This window comes from Pimephales promelas, chromosome 21, assembly GCF_988280905.1.
Source record: "Pimephales promelas chromosome 21, fPimPro1.hap1.1, whole genome shotgun sequence".
NCBI classification, from domain to species: domain Eukaryota; kingdom Metazoa; phylum Chordata; class Actinopteri; order Cypriniformes; family Leuciscidae; genus Pimephales; species Pimephales promelas.
Window position 1 is genome coordinate 7,084,107 of NC_142789.1, and position 17,887 is coordinate 7,101,993.

At 37.7% G+C, this 17,887-nt stretch overlaps 1 protein-coding gene across 1 annotated transcript; it reads right to left on the minus strand.

The window, feature by feature from the left end:
- Positions 1-1,212: 1,212 nt before the first annotated feature.
- LOC120481063 (uncharacterized) lies at positions 1,213-16,554 on the minus strand. The gene is made up of 3 exons (XM_039674485.2): positions 16,270-16,554; positions 7,436-8,038; positions 1,213-2,117 (listed from the first exon to the last, which is right to left on the minus strand). The coding sequence occupies exons 1-3, from the start codon at positions 16,469-16,471 to the stop codon at positions 1,687-1,689; spliced, it is 1,236 nt and encodes a 411-aa protein (XP_039530419.2). The 5' UTR covers positions 16,472-16,554; the 3' UTR covers positions 1,213-1,686.
- Between the last annotated feature and the right edge of the window lie 1,333 nt (positions 16,555-17,887).

The window sequence follows — 17,887 nt, forward strand, 5'->3', positions numbered from 1 at the left end:
CATGGGGAAAAAGAGTGTTGCCAAATCAAAAAGAACAAAACCAAACAATTCCCATAGCTAATGACCCAAACACAAATCAACCAAATTATTAAACAAAGACAAGCAACAACTTAAACAAGTAGTAAATTACTGACTGGCAGAGAAAGTTCAAAGATATGTCCATCTGTATGACACATCTTTGCCAAACTAAATACTCCCAGATAGCAAATAATTCTACTGTGGGTTAGGGACTACTACACCATCAACATGCCCGTGGACACTGCCTACTAGCGGTCAGCATGTGCAATTGCATGTCAATGCAGACAACGACATAGAAGTATAAATGAAAACTGACGCATGTGCCATAGAGACTGTGGCATAGGTCCGACACAGAAGTATAAATCAGCCTTAAAGGACAACTCCGGCACAAAATGAACCTTTAGTCTAATTACACGTTGTTACCTAGTCAACCGTTATCAGAGATTTGTTTTCATGATTGCCGAATGTAAATAGTTTTATCTCTAAAAACAGTTTAGCCTATAATGCTAGTATAATGCTAGTATATGGGGCATAGAGTAATGACAAATAAAAATCGCTTGTTATTACCACTAACAAGGCTCAAAATAGCCCCACACTAACACGACAGCATAACAAGGGTCCATACATTCAAACCGAAGCATTGAGAACTTTGTCAGTGTCCATACAGTTTAATAAGAAGATATTTTATACACACAGTAAAGTTCGCGAATACAGGAAGAAGCCATCTTGGAAAAATAGTCTCTACCAGTCGATCTACGAACGCCGATCCAAGTGCGCTGGTGAGATGTGAATAAGGTGATAAAGTGAGCGCGAACAGTAGGCTACGTGTACATATTGAAGAGAAGAAAACGGTTTGTGTTTGTGTTTCTTCTGGAAACAATGGACCCTATGAGATTCTGCACAGTTCAGCGCACTTGGATCGGCGTTCGTAGATCGACTGGTAGAGACTATTTTTCCAAGATGGCTTCTTCCTGTATTCGCGAAGTTGACTGTGTGTATAAAATATCTTCTTATTAAATTGTATGGACACGAACAACGTTCTCAATGCTTCGGTTTGAATGTAGGGACCCTTGTTATGCTGTCGTGTTGGTGTGGGGCTATTTTGAGCCTTGTTAGTGGTAATAACAAGCGATTTTTATTTGTCATTACTCTATGCCCTATATACTAGCATTATACTAGCGTTATAGGCTAAACTGTTTTTAGAGATAAAACTATTTACATTCGGCAATCATGAAAACAAATCTCAGATAACGGCTGACTAGGTAACAATGTGTAATTAGACCAAAGGTTCATTTTGCGCCGGAGTTGTCCTTTAACTCGAGTGACATGGGATACTGACTTTGCTCACATCCACACCTTGGTATCAAGCCCTTTTATGCAGCTGGCATGTCAGTAATGAATAACGATAGGCTAGTGAATACCTATGAAATTGAATATATTAGTCTGTAAAAAAATCTGTAAAGCTGCTTTGAAACCATGTATACCAAAATAGCAAAATGCAAGCAAAATTACTTTTTTTAAATGACAGACATGGGATGTAGGAAGAGTATGTGCATCTACAAAACCTGAGATAAATGTCTCTGTGCATCATTTATTATTAGAAATGTACATCAGAAATTCTAATTTTCTTGCTAAAGAAGTGGTTATAACAAAAGCCAATTTATAAGTTTAGGCTTTTTCCTTTGATAACAGTGACATATCTCCTTCATGGTGCTTGATTATATGTGATCGTGCCTGATTCCACTGAACAAACCCCTTTCCACATTTATTGCACCCAAATGGTTTTTCACCAGTGTGAATTCTTAAATGCTCTGTAAGATGCCAGCTCTTATAGAATCTTCTGCCACAAAATTTACAGGGGTAGTTTCGATCACCTTGGTGTAAAAGCATGTGGTTTTTCATGCTCCTTTGACGTTTGAATGGCCTATCACAAATCTTACAATTGAAAGGATATTTCCCAGGTCCCTGATCAGAAAATATAAATTTAGGAGAGTGCCGTGGGTTTGTGTCCACATTTACACGGTCTGGCTGCAGGATTACTTCAACATGGGAGATCTGTGAGTCCAGTGGTTCTTCGGACCGATCTTCTGATCGCCTTTCTGTAAAGAAATAAATGTTATTGTAATTAAGTCTACAAATATGATTATCTGCTAAAAACTAGTGCTGCCAATCAATAATAAAAAAAAAAATATATATTTTTTAAGTTTTTAATTCTATTTTTTATATATATTGTAATACATTCACACTCTATATCAAACATAACGTAGAAACAACAAAGGCTATATATTTTAAATATTTGTTTAATGGCATCTTTTTATTAAGTACTATGAATGAAGGCCAATATCTTCCACCGTTAGGCCTGAAGCTCCACAGTGCTTCATTAAAAACCGCCCGTAAAACACGCCTCTCTGGAACAACGTCACACAAATTCATTATTTCACCACCAAATGGAAGTTTCATCAGAAAGAAATCACAGGCAGGATTCAAACTTTGTCGAATGGAGATCTAAGTTTGATTTGAAGATCGCTAACCCTCACCATTCCTGTTTCTAACATGCACTCACCACGTTCAGCGTGGTCTTGTGGCTGAGTCTGCCAGAGTGATTGAGTACTCGAGTCCTGGATTTGGACTCGAGTCCGACTAGAGACTCCATTCTCTGGACTCGTGACACGACTTGGACTCCGACTCGCATTACAAACCGAACCATTACAGTTGGACCATTTTTCCTGCCGACCAAAATCTGCACTGGCGCGAGCACCTAACGTTGTGCAACATCAAATGGCAAACGTAATGAAAGCAGAACGAAACTCATTTTGTGCTTTACGGACCTTTATCAGTTTGGACCATCAACAACAGTGCAGCGCGAGCTGATTCTTGATCAAGCGACACTATTACAGCGCTGAGAGAGATCCAGTAAACAAACAAAGCATTTGAATTCGCCACTGAATATAACATTGTTGCGAGATCTAGTGAGAAGCACTAACATTTCTCTGTTATTAACCGATCAAACAGAGCTGACGAGGTGTGAATGAATTAGTTATAGGTTTTAAGTCCACAGATCAGCAACATTCACCGTGGATTTAATGTAGTAACACTAACTTGTAACCATGGAAGATTGGCAAAAAGTAGCCTAAATCACACATCTTTTTTCCAGCACTACAAAACTCAAATAGTATTATATTTAAAAAGATATTTTTAATGTGATGACCCATAACAATGTTCGTTCATCCTTCAAAGATTACCCCCATTTATAAAAACTAAAATTTTCAAGATGTAGGAAAACTCGTTCTTATTTAAAAATAATATTTTTCTTTTAATAAATAGGAAATTTCTCTGGAATTTCTTTCTTTTTGCTGAATTGAAAACACCCCAACTAAATAGGTTATACAAATTTGCAAGGGGTCTCTCAATCACAACAATGGAAGTAAATGCATGCTTTTAATGGCGTTGTAAAGCATGTTGCAAAGTGTGTCAAATCAGTAAATAAACTCCCTTTGCAATTGTGACAGTGGTGTCATTTTTGTTCAATGTAGAACCTCTTTTATAAATTTGATCAACTCTTTAAAGGTGCCAGAGTGGAGACATGTAGGAACTGGGGGCACTGTGGGCAGGTTGACTTTTTTTGTATTAAAAACACTTCTTTTATTGGTCGGATGAAATATGCTAATTTTTTGAAACAGGAATTTTGGGTTTTCATGAGCTGTATGCCCGAATCATCAGTATTAAAACAATAAAACACCTGAAATATTTCAGTTCGTGGGCAATGAATCTAAATTATATGAAAGTTTAATTTTTATCATTACATTAAGAAAAATAATGAACTTTATCACAATATGCTAATTTTTTTGAGAAGGACCTGTATATGTTTACCTTATTGGCTAAATTGCATAAATTGTATTTGTTTAAAGCAATTAAATACTAATTAAATAAAATTTGGACAGTGGAAAATATTGAGAATAACTCTTTTCTCTGAAATGTTAGAACACGTTTCTCAGAGAAAACGTTTCTCTGAAATGTTATAACATTTTTATTTATTTATTCTAAAACAAGTCAAGTATACTGAACGATTTTTAGCAATGTAGTGTGACGGCATACACACTCACCTAAAGGATTACTAGGAACACCATACTAATACTGTGTTTGACCCCCTTTCGCCTTCAGAACTGCCTTAATTCTACATGGCATTGATTCAACAAGGTCTGAAAGCATTCTTTTAGAAATGTTGGCCCATACTGATAGGATAGCATCTTGCAGTTCTTGGAGATTTGTGGGATGCACATCCAGGGCACGAAGCTCCAATGCCACCACATTCCAAAGATGCTCTATTGGGTTGAGATCTGGTGACTGTGGGGACCATTTTAGTACTCAATGTCATGTTCAAGAAACCAATTTGAAATGATTCAAGATTTGTCACATGGTACATTATCCTGCTGGAAGTAGCCATCAGAGGATGGGTACATGGTGGCCATAAAGGGATGGACAAGGTCAGAAACAATGCTCAGGTAGGCCGTGGCATTTAAACGATGCCCAATTGGCACTAAGGAGCCTAAAGTGTGCCAAGAAAACATCCCTCACACCATTACACCACCACCACCAACCTGCACAGTGGTAGCAAGGCATGATGGACCCATGTTTTAATTCTGTTTATGCCAAATTCTGACTCTACCATCTGAATGTCTCAACAGAAATTGAGACTCATCAGACCAGGCAACATTTTTCCTGTCTTCAACTGTCCAATTTAGGTGAACTCTTGCAAATTGTAGCCTCTTTTTCCTATTTGTAGTGGAGATGAGTGGCACCCATTAGGGTCTTCTGATGTTGTAGCCCATCCGCCTCAAGGTTGTGCGTGTTGTGGCTTCACAAATGCTTTGCTGCATACCTCGGTTGTAATTTCAGTCAAAGTTGCTCTTCTATCAGCTTGAATCAGTCGGCCCATTCTCCTCTGACCTTTAGCATCAACAAGGCATTTTCGCCCACAGGACTGATGCATACTGGATGTTTTTCCCTTTTCACACCATTCACCATTTGAAAACCCTAGAAATGGTTGTGCATGAAAATCCCAGTAACTGAGCAGATTGTGAAATACACAAACCGGCCTGTCTGGCACCAACAACCATGCCATGCTCAAAATTGCTTAAATCACCTTTCTTTCCCATTCTGACATTCAGTTTGGAGTTCAGGAGATTGTCTTGACCAGGACCACACCCCTAAATGCATTGAAGCAACTGCCATGTGATTGGTTGATTAGATAATTGCATTCATGAGAAATTGAACAGGTGTTCTTAATAATCCTTTAGGCGAGTTTTGTACGCATCTCATATTTTCTTAATGCCTTGTACCGTTGAACATGGTATCATGTGGATGGAATATGCATGGAAATGATAAGCAGATGCAGAAAACTAGTAGCCAGGGTTTCCACATAGTGCCTTGCTGCAGTGCAATTTTATTCACACTGTAAGGCAGTATGGAAACCATGGTCCTTATTTTCGCCTCATCTAGGGAACCAATCACAGAACGGGGATGGATCAGCAAGACGATGACAATGTCTATGCGACACACCAAAGCAGGTTGTTGCCTATGGGTCCAACATGGCAGCAGACGCGAATTTACCTTTCGATGCAGCCTTACGCCCGTTTCACACATAGGTTTCACACCGCAAGCATGAGCAGCACTTGAGCAGTGTGTCAGCGTAACTAAATAGTCACTGCGCGAGAGTATTCACACTGGAAGCGTTTGTACAGTGTCACAGCAGCGGATTCAAAGCTACATAAGCGAACAATTATTTACAAAGACAACTATCCATTTGTTTTTAGAAGTTGGTCATTTATAACATTGATTGTCTTGAAAGTTTATTATGGGGAGGTGTAAAACATTGATTTGGGTTGTGCTAGCCTACGTAGCTGTCTCTGTGTTACATAAACTAAAAGAACATTTATATATAATATTTTCTGGCTAGTTTACTTGAGTTTTTATATATTTATATATAAAATTATCCAAACTGAATAATTAAGACTAATTAAGATAATTTAAGTTTTTACTGGGTAGCCTGAATCTTCTATAAATATTTTTAAGTCTTTATTTTATTTGCCTCCAAGTTCTTGTTAAAACTCACTAGACATGCTTATTCTGTGCATTTTGGGCACTTTTTGTGTGAAATCATATTTATTTTTGTCCATCAAGTGTGTTTTCACTTTAACTGAGCAGTGCAGAAAAAAAAAAAACAGATTTGATGCCGAAACCCCCACTTCACTGCTGCTCACGCGCCTCCCCTGCTCGACGCGTAAGCGCTGCTCCTGCTCCCGGTGTGAAAGCACTCATTGTTTAACATGCATGCCGGAAAAAATATGCGCCACTAGATACACATTGAAACGGCCGTTAGATGCACGCCACCGTATACACATAAATCTCTGAACCATCGTCTTCTTCCTTGTCTAATTTCTGTCGCCCTACATACGTCATCTAGTATAATTCAAACAATTGGCTATGAACTACGTACAGGTGCATTTGATAGCCATTGTTAGCACCTAATAAACAGCTCTGGGCATTCATAAACCACGCCTCAAATACGAGAAAATGAACTTGTGGTTCCCAGACCCAGCGTTAGCCAGACTAGATAACTTTACATAGTTTTCATCATAAAAGTGTGCGAGCGCACAAAAGTATGCCAGAACCTGCACAAAATTCCCTTTATAAAACCTGTCAGGAGAAGATTGTGCGTAGGCTAAATGCATCTCCCATCTTGAAATAACCAACATGACATCATGACTTTTGCGTAAACATACACGCCACTTTCGAGACAAGTGGCGTGTTATCTCTACGCATTTTGAACTATCCGCGTGTATGCGTGTATGTCTACGCCATTAACGTCCGAGTGATTCCGCGTACACGCCGTCAAATGTCCACGCGAAACAAAGCAAAATGTAGATCTACATCTGGGAGCGATCTTTTTTTTCCCTAGGATGGTAAGGGAACAGTCATAAATGCCATTAACCCCAGTGACTGTTAGGTTTAGGGATGGGGTTGAGGTAAGTCATATATTTATATATACAGTAATAATGTTACGTCAACGGCGTTCATAAACACGCTGAAAAGCGATTATGCGTCTTGATAGCACGCCAAAAATGGACACGCTACTTCATGAGATCAGTCTGAAATAACCATATATGGGAGCTTACAACACCTAGTTTTATACACGAGGCCTCAGGTGAGAATGGGTATGTGTCTCCCTCTATTAAAAACAGTGTTGAAATTGGTTATCACAGAATGGGAATTAATTTCATTCTTTGGCCTAACGCCTCAATTCATTGACCTGCCTAATTCAACCTGTATTTATCTATTTATTTTTTGAGGATTAAGAAAGAAGCAAACAAACAGTGTCATTTGACAAAATCTGATTGGCAACTCTAGTGATAATCACCTGCATGGAGTCTCTCATGTTCTTTCAAGTGGAATTTAGATTTAAAACGACTCCCACATGAACCACAGCGGAAAGGTGTCTGGTTCTGGTGCACTAAATTGTGTCTCTGCAAATGTCCTTTGGTGCTGAAAACTTTTCTGCAAATCTTGCACATTAGTGTGTTTTGGTGACTTTCAATTGCCTTTTGTGACATCTCATCAGAATTTTCAATGTGAAGTTGAAGACACGACAGGTCTTGTTTAGGTGCTGGAGGTTCAACATGACAATCACTGCCAGACTGCACTGCAGATGGGTATGAATGTTTAGCCGGATTTTCACACAGCTCTGACTTAACTGTGATTGATGATTGTGTATCTGTACCAAATGCGATTGATGATTGTGTATCTGTACCACCAATATCTTCATTCTTCGACAGCATTTTTGGCAGAAGTGTGAGGCAGTGAGAGGGTTCCTGCCATTTAAAACCTTCGGAAAGGGGAGAAGTATTGGTAGATGCTTGTCTCAAAGGATCATGGGGCATCACAGTGGCAACCTCCATTTTTACTTGAATTTCTGACAGTTCTGAACCCAATGGAACTTGCAGACATCCATCTCTCTGAGTATCTGTGTGACATGAAGCACAAAATTAGTTTTTACTTACAGGGAAATGCTAAAAATAATGTTCAAATCAATTTAAAATGCCATTCACCACCAATTTTCCTTTGGTAAAAGCAGGAAACACTACACAAAATTAGCAGAATTTTGCCCTGATTTACAGTCTGGAGGAGTCAACACTAGTAGTCTTTTTATATGATTAAAGTTTTTTATTGATTCCCAGTAGACTCGAACCCACGACCGCAATGGTTCGGGATTCATGACACGTGGTATAGCAACTTTTATGATCAAACTTCTCTGGTATGCCATGCTAATGATGATCTAAACCAAATTTTGTGAAGAAATTTTAAACAGTTTTAAAGATATTGCAAATTATGACAAAATTCAAAATGACAGACACTTGGTACATCCCATCATGGGCAAAATCGATATCCATGAATTCAGCATGATGCAAGGAATCCATAGATACCACAATTATGATTTTCTAACAAACTGTTGAAAAGTTATTGGCCAAAATAGCAATTTTGCATATATCATGACCCGTAGGTGGCGCTATTCCCAACTTTGGATGGAACCTCAGAACATGCTTCCGATGACGTGTACCAATTTTTGTTTCGATTGATCAAACTTTGGCCAAGATACAGCCTCTTAGCCAATTTCGGGTGGATCTCGTTAAGTTTGCGACACCATAACTTTTGAAGACAGACAAATAAAAAAATCTGTTCAGTTCTTTCAGTTTTGTTTCAAGTTCATGAGGATAGTTTTCTTGGCGATGGTTAGAGCTATGAGGAGCATTTTAGAGTTTATAGTTTTATCAGGGATTATTGTGAGGTCTCCCAGCAAGCAAAGAGAGGGTGACAGTGGGATGCGGTCGCCAACTATAGTGGATAGTGACTGTGTAACCTCTTCCCAAAAGTGTTTGATTGGAATACTGTGCCAGGTTGCATGGATGTATGTATCTGTAGAATTGTGATCACAATGTGTGCAAACGTCTGATGTGAAACCAATTTTAGCTAATCTATTGCCCGTGTAGTGTGTTCTGTTAAGTGTTTGTATTGTATTAACTGAAGATTCACATTTTTGGACATGAGATGTTTTTTTTACAGATTTGGGTCCAGAAGTTGGCATCAGGAGCTAATGAAAGATCGTTTTCCCATTTTATTGTCAGTAAGTATATGGTCTAAAGTTGGTTTGAAATCATTTTGTATATTTTAGAGAGCAGTTTCTTTGGAGAGGAAATGTTAACCAAGTCTGATATTGGAAGTTCTAAATTTGCGGCTCTGATATTTATTTTTGCCAGAACAGAAGATTTGAGTTGTATGTATTTTAAAAATTAATTGCTCTCAATGCCAAACTCCTGGGCCAACTGCGGAAGTGTTGTTAATGTGTTAGATTGAAAATATGATTAATGTGGGTGATACCCCTTCAGCCCATGTGCGAAAATTTAGTGTTTTTTATTGCTTATGAAGTCACGGTTGTTCCAGAGTGGGGTGAGGATAGATGGAGCTAATGTAGCATTTGTGATTTGGTAAAATTGCCACCAGGCTGTCAGAGTGGCAGATATAGTTACTGCATTAAAACGTGTGTTGTTTGATTGATTTGGTGAGGAATTGTGTGTCAGCTATATTTAATTCTTTGCATAGTGATTGTTCTATTTCTAGCCATATAATATCGGATTGGGTGGGGTGAATCCATTTGTATATGTATTGCAGTTGGTTAGCCATTGAGTAATATTGAAATATTTAGTGCTTCTAGTCCTTGAACCTTCATCCTTGGCGTTTTATTTTTCCAGTAGAACTAAGTGATTATGGAGTCTAGTGATTTAAACCAGGTGAGTGTGGGGTGGGTTGGAATCATTGAGAATAGATCATTCATTTTTGGTATAATCGTCATTTTTATTGCTGCTATCCTGCCGATTATGGAGATTGGAAGGTTGAGCCATCAAAGCAATTTTTTTTAGTAGTGGTGTGACGTTAGGAGGAGATCTTAATGCCTAAGTAAGTGATGTGATCATGACATGATCATATAGGTATAGGTGATTGGTGTTTGGTGTAGTGCCACATCCCATTTTGTTTTATGTAAAGGGAGGATGGAAAGGGAGAACTGCCTTAATTCTACGTGGCATTGATTCAGCAAGGTGCATAGGCATCAGTGATGCGCGGGTCAATGTATAAACAACCCGCAACCGACCGACGTTTTCAGCTACCCGTCCGCAACTCGGACCGCAAAAAAAGTTAAAAAAAAACATTGTACCTGACCCACTTCCTGACCGCATTTTTTTAAAGTAGTAAATGCTCATCGGAGCGTTATTGGGCCATAGACGTGTAACAACACAGCATCGCAAGAAGACGTAGGCCTACACATAACAAAGGCAAAGCCAGCACTTTGGTCATCATCTTTCATTATTTCAGCAAATGTCTCCCACACTTTTACTCTTTCTATGTGTGTATTTGCGGAGCTTCCACTCCACAGTCTTCACCTTTTCTCTTGCCGCCTCCATCTCTCTGCAGACTGTGATCATCGCAGACATGGCTGGTTCGTGAACGAATCGTTCTTTTGAACCGGTTCTTTTTAGTGAACCGGTCGAACCAGTACACTCGAACTGAATCGTTCGAAACAGTTCGCGTCTTGCGTCAGTGCTGATCCACAAGTTACTAAAGTTACTCACTTTCAGACATGCCTGACAGTCGCCCCCGAATCGAAATAAATCAATATCCTGAATTATATTTTACTCCAGTAACTCCAACAGTTCACTGAACCGAGACATGTTGGTGCCACTGTTGAGAGAAGTGATGAGCACGAGCAGCTGATACTGCGTATACCGAACGCACAGGGACCGCGGTTCTCGAATCACTAGTATAGAACCGAGAACTGTTTAGACTGAGCTTGTGTGTTATCTTCGTGCCAGTTATTCAGCCAATAATGTGTAGGGCTGTATATTTCATCAAAAATTGTGTCTAGTACTATATTAATACAAATGTTTAATTGGCATCTTTTTTCAAACGACCCGACCGACCGCGACCCGAATATCATTAAAAACATTTTTGGATGACCCGTAACTGCGGGTAACCGCAGGCACCCGCTCATTTCGGATCAACCCGCGCATCACTGATAGGCATGTACCGGTATCAAATTTTCATGCTACGGTTAATCGATTGAGCTTTTATCACGGTATACGGTATTGTCGCAATATTTTAACTGCTCAAGAGAAACAGATGGATTGTGGGTATCTAAAAAAAACAAAAAAACAACCCTTTCATCCAAGTTTGTAAATGTGATTTTCAAAACATATGATAACAAAACAGAATTTTATTAAGTTTAGTGACAACATGTTATAATGCTTACATGGTACAATGACTGGTAGGCTACTGTTTGTATTATTCAATTAAATTCTTGGGTTTGATTTCAATCTTTAATATTAGGTAGGCTGCAGTCTGCATGTTAATTTTTCTCAAGAAAAAATATCTCATATAATGCTGTAAACATACAGAGAGAAATTAAATATAATGTGGTTTTCATTATAATAACAAATATTCACAATTTAACATATGTATTATATGTAATATAGTGCACATATTTAGCAAAATACTCTCAACTAATGTGCTGTTCATTAAACGGCTTTCCTGAGGTAAATGTAAAGTTTAGGGATGTCAACGATTAATCGACGATTGATTAATTGTCGATAATACGTTTAATCGATAAAACTTAATGATCATCGATAAAAGCAGGATCACGCGCGTGCGTGCTGCTCAACCACAAAACATGGAAGCGAGCGCGCTGGTGTGGTGAAGTGTTGAGTCCCACTGAATGGCACACCGGAATGACACACACCGGAGTTGTTTGGGACTATTTTACACCTTCATCATGACTATAAGTTTGCGTGTACATTCGCAGCCTTTTTTGTGCAAATGTAAGTTGTAATAGTTTATTTTGTGTACTCTATATCTGATTTATCTCATATTGGATGCATTTGGTAACGAATTGGCATGATCTTTAGCGCGCTCACCTCAAACGACAATGCACGGCTAGTGACTATTGGGACTGTCATATTACACAAGATTATAAAGAGAACAATATTGTAATAAAACATTGTGAATTATTTGGGTTTAGATGCCATGTCGCGTTGTTCCAGGAAGAAAGCGTCCACCACAACATGAGCCATTATAAATGGCACGTAACTTCATTTAAGTTCACTCGTGCATTCAAGTCATTTTGTGCCGATAAAATTTTGTAAGATTATGTTTATTTTGTATATATCTGATTATCAAATAGGATGCATTTCTTTGAGTTAAATAAATGCTAACAAAGTGCTCAGCGGTTATTCATTCAGCGCGCGACACTCAAGCAGAATGCACGACTAATAATAACAATGGTTAATTTTTGACTGTCATATTACATAAAATGAGAACACTATTTTTTTTTGATCCAGCATGTCCAAAACAGTCACAAATCTGAGGAGCACGCATCTGAGGTGGCGTTGGTGACACATTGTATTTGTCGTTATATTTATATATTAAATAATTAATTAAATTTTTCAATCACATGAAAACATTTTACAATCCTACCAACCCTTTTTTTAGATTAATAATCATTCTTATTAATTTGGCGAGGAACATAGCTTTTTGAGCAGCATTTGCAGACCCTGTAATGCTGTTTGCCATTAACGCTAACGATTAATTGATCGTTAATTAAAACAACGATCGATCATGGGAATTTGTGAAAATTGACATCCCTAGTAAGTAAGTAAGTTCTGTGGCAATTGTTCTCCAGCAGTTTTACTGACCTCTTTCCATGTTTGAAAAACACTGATTGATTGATCAACATTATGCGGTAAGTTGTACAGTATCTTTAAATAAAAACTAACAAATAATTGGTTTACTTGAACCGAGGCGCAGCGATCTGTCACAATGGACAGATCTGTGTGAGAGATCTGTGTGAGAGCATGTGAAAAGTGTCAATTGCTTAAAGCACCTTTCAGACGGGACACGGAATGCGCGGTGCTGGCCGCTGGGTTCAACGTTACCCTTCAGATACAACACGATTTGCTATTTTGAAAATAAAAAGTTTAACTATTTTAAACTTTGAGCCCGGTGTGCTTTGGTCGACGCAGCAAAAAAACGTCCCCGCGCGTATTCAGCGTCCTGTCTGAAGCTGAATGCGTGAAAGCTGGCAGCCCTGCGGGGGATAAATCGTCGGCAGTGTTCCTCCTTCCGCCATGCTTCTACTCCATGTGAGGATTGATTACATTAGACTAGAGTGCACACTGCTGCATACACACAGTGCTTATACACGTGGGGATTGTTTACATCAGAGTGCGCACGTGTTTTGCGCATATGCAGTGATTAAGTGGTTGATGGAAAATAAGCTAATGCACGTTCTAAAAGTCTAAATTCGAATCTATCATTTTCACGGTATTTTGAAGTGCCTGCGATAACAATATAGCGCATATTCATTACCACGATTTATCGCATTACCGAATACCGGCACATGTCTAAAGGTGCTGAAGCATTCTTTAGAAATTTTGGCCCATATTAATAGGATGGCATCTTGCAGTTGATGGAGATTTGTGGGATGCACATCCAGGGCACGAAGCTCCTGTTCCACCCCATCCCAAAGATGCTCTATTGGGTTGAGATCTGGTGACTGTGGGGGCCATTTTAGTCCAGTGAACTCATCATGTTAAAGAAACCAATTTGAAATGATTCAAGCTTTGTAACGTGGTGCATTATCCTGCTGGAAGAAGCCATCAGAGGATGGGTACATGGTGGCCATAAAGAGATGGACAGGGTCAGTAACAATGCTCAGGTAGGCTGTGGCATTTAAACGATGCCCAATTGGCACTAAGAGGCCTAAAGTGTGCCGAAAATAGTGTATGGTACCGCATCCCACTATTCTGACTCTACCATCTGAATGTTTCAACAGAAATTGAGACTCGTCAGACCAGGCAACATTTTTCCAGTCTTCAACTGTCCAATTTTGGTGAGCACTTGCAAATTGTAGCCTCTTTTTCCTGTTTGTTGTAGAAATGACATGAGTGGTACCCAGTGGGGTCTTTTGCTGTTTGCTGGACAATAAATTGTCCAATAAAGTATATTGCGATAAACGATAATATTGTTGTTCCGAGACCATTTACATCTATAATAATGATAATGGCATAAGGCAGATGCACCTTTTCAAATATCATTAAACTTTTATTTCTATTTAACAATAACATAAGACTATTTAACACTGAACAAAACAATGTACAAAACAACCAAAAACAATAAAAGCAAATATCTCTGTTAACACCAAATGCACTTGAATGAATACCAAAAACAAGAAATAGAGTGAATGTAAAAAAAAACCCTGACCCAACCCTAAATTATTTGTTATTAAAGCATTAACACACAAACCACTGTTAATTTAACATAAAAGCAAGCAGCTACTGAGTGAATGGTTTGGCATGACTGAACATGCGCAAAGTGCGCTCCCTTAATAATCCCTAAAAAGCTGACAATTCATCGCAATCTCAATGAAGCTGACTGCACAATGAATCTTTCATAATATCCACATTTTGTTTGTTATAATTAGAGGATTTGCCAGCATACAGAATTCAGCAATGAACAAAAAGTCTGTTTTGAAAGGTGAGGGAAGTCTATCTTAAATGCTTCTGATTGGCCATTGCATTCAAGAAATCAACACATATATGTCTGTGATTGGCTACATCACTCAACGCTGTAAACATGTAAAGAACAGAAACTCTGGCCTGTAAATCGTTTCTATTTTGTTTTAGTTGTTATTGTTGCTTTTCTGCAACAGACGAATAAAAATCTATTCGTTTTTAAATGTTTTATTCATAGATATTTCTAGTTTGCGGGAGAACCGAGACTCGTTTTATTCTCCCTCAACCGGCACACACGCAAGCTGTGTCCCAATGTTGGCTGCAGACTTCGAAGGATTCAGCATATTCAGCCTTAGAAGGACGCATCATGTAGCCTTCGTGGGATTTCCCAATTGCGCAACTAGGTGTTCCCTATTACTGCTCCTGGCGCCAAGAAACAGAGTGAGAGTACAGCAGCCACCCTGATCATTCATTTAATACAACTGAGTAAACAGCTATGGAGACAGGATTGGCTATTGTCATTTTTTTTGTTTTATATTTTACTGGATATTTTATGTTTTATATTTTTCTCTCTTTAAATGAGGGGCAATATATAAAATCACATAATTTCAATTCACATAACGACTAAAAAAATATTTCGAGTCATGTATTTTCGGCTCAAGAGTTGGCCAGAGCTGGTTTATAGGCTGCGTCCTGAATAGCCAGATTATCTATTACATCATTAGACCAGACAGTGGACACAAGTGACTGTTTAAAAAAAAAAATGTCACTGAATCATTCATCCAAAACAATCTTTTATTATTAGTGTTAATTAATTCAACATCTCTATGAGTAAAAAATGATTGATGAAAAATGTTACTACTAATAAAAAGACTGCAGTCATTATCAGTAGAGCCTCTATTAATTTGCATGTTGTTTAGTAGACTATTTAGAAACAAATTGTGATTCTTAATTTATCCAGAATCTTGCAGCTCTGTTAAAGTAATATGATATAACCTGTAATTGAGCATAGTTTATAAGTGCATTTCTCAATCATTATTTTATTGCATTGCATTATACAGTAAGTTTTTCACTACAAAACTATTTTATTTATTTATTTTTTAAAATATAGCCAACCTTTGATAATAAAACGAAGCATTTAAGTAACAACTTGCTAATACATATTGGGAGCTATAGACTGAAAACTGTTATACTGATTATATAAATTATTTAATTGCAAAGCTATTATATTCTTAACTGTTACCTATACCTATACAAACAGCAACATTGGCACAACATTGCTCAGTTTGGGTCACTGAATAAGCTAATCAGAGGTTTTAGATGAGTATTTTCATTAGATGGGCAAGAAAAGCCTCATGTATTAAATATCATGACACATCTTATTTGAAACATTAACATATATGGACTTACTATTTTATTGGTCAGGCGTTACTTAAAAAACTATTTAATAATGCCAATTTAAAATACAACTTATCATCATGGCATTCATTATAATAAAAGTGAGAACAAATTTGAGATTGTTTTGATATACAGCGTGTAATTTGACTGACTGATTTGTAACCAACCAACTGACTGATTTATAACCCAATGACCATGACAAAATAAATAGTTTAGACTTTAGAGTGAATGTTTTACTAACCATGGTGGCGTGTTTCTGCACAGACGCCGTTGCGGCTGTGAGTCAGTGTACTCCTGAGACAACAGTTCTCTTGCTTTAGACGCTCTATCTCCTGCTCATATTCAATCATATTTTCTTTGACAGCGTCAAATATTTCTTCGGCAACTGCTGTCATGCGCTTCACCAAAAACGAATGAATAGACACAAGTCCCATTTTGGACATTTTTTACAATGTATAAACCTCGGTTTCTCCTTCTTCTTCTTTTATTTTTCCGATTCGCATCGGTTTCGCGCGTTACCGCCACCTAGTGATGACACGTGTCTGACACGGACGCTCCGAAGCTTGCTTCAAACTCGAACGGTCCTTGTGAAAATGTGTAAAATAAATGTCAAGAACTAGATATCAAACTCTGTGATTTTGAGAAAAAAAAAAAAACGGTCCTTGCAATGAACCACATTTTTTATTATTGAAATATCAAGATAGAAAAACATGGCTGCTGCATAATCCTTCTCTTCAGAATAGGATACAAGGAGAATATAGCCAGAGGGAGCAGCTCTTACAACGAGAATATAAAGTAGTCTTAGTACAAAAATAAGGATATTTGTAAGGAAAATAAACATTAAATAAACGGTAAGGAATTATAAAATAACATAACAACATGACATAAGAGGAGAATTAAGTCTTTGTTCATCCATATAAGTTGGGAAGTGTATATGGTATCATATATTTTTTGCGGTATATTTTTTACCTTTCAAAGTTTTTAAGGATTTTATATACAGTTTAAATTAGCTAATTTTAAAAAATGACATATTTGGGAGATGATTTACCTTGCAATGAACCACTGTTTCGGAGCTTGTATCATTAGGCTTGTTTGAGATGCGCCTCGCCTGAAAATGCATGCGGGAGTAGGTGCCTGCAGTTTTTTTTTTTTTTTGCTCAAATGAAAACAACAGTATACAAAGTATACAAAACATACAACAATAATATTACCCTTGCCAGGCAGGGGGTATCACATACATTTAAACAAATTGTAAGTAATACAAATATTTCTCGTTTTCATAGCCTTTTTGTTCAAAGAACCACTAATTAGGCTAATTTTATATATGAAGAGTTCAGATGCAAAAGCCTCTAAATGCCATTTGAAATTTTCTTCTAAAATGATCATTTTTATCCAGATATATTTAAGTTCAGTAATTTCACTTAAATGGCAATGAAGATTACCTATTAATTGTCATTTAAGTGGAATTACTGAACTTAAATATACAAGCTTGATAAAAATGGTCATTTTAGAACAAAATTTCAAACGGCACTTAGAGGCTTTTGCATCTGAACTCTTCATATGATAACATATCACAATAAAAATGTTTAAAGGCCGGTTTTTGTTTTAAATATTTGCATTTGTGTATATAGAATTTAGCTTGCAGACCAAATATGGTGACTGAATGCGACCTGGATGCATCAGTGATGGTGAGATATTTTGCTAAATAAAATGATCCCGTTAGAAGAACTGCGCAATAACTTTATTATTTCCTCCTCTGTAACGTCTCAGTGAGCTTTTGTGAAGTTTCACGCATGCGCAGTAAAGTGAATTTAGAAGTTTCTCATCCACACTGAAACGTCAGAAAACGCCTGAAAACA

Bases quoted from the DNA above. Each gene is read 5' to 3' on its own strand.
- LOC120481063 (XM_039674485.2), bottom strand. From the start codon at position 16,471: ATGTCCAAAATGGGACTTGTGTCTATTCATTCGTTTTTGGTGAAGCGC. The intron at 8,039-16,269 runs GTTAGTAAAACA...CATGTCACACAG, and splicing joins TGCAGAAACACGCCACCATG to ATACTCAGAGAGATGGATGT. The intron at 2,118-7,435 runs GTGATTATCACT...ATTTCTTTACAG, and splicing joins ACATGAGAGACTCCATGCAG to AAAGGCGATCAGAAGATCGG.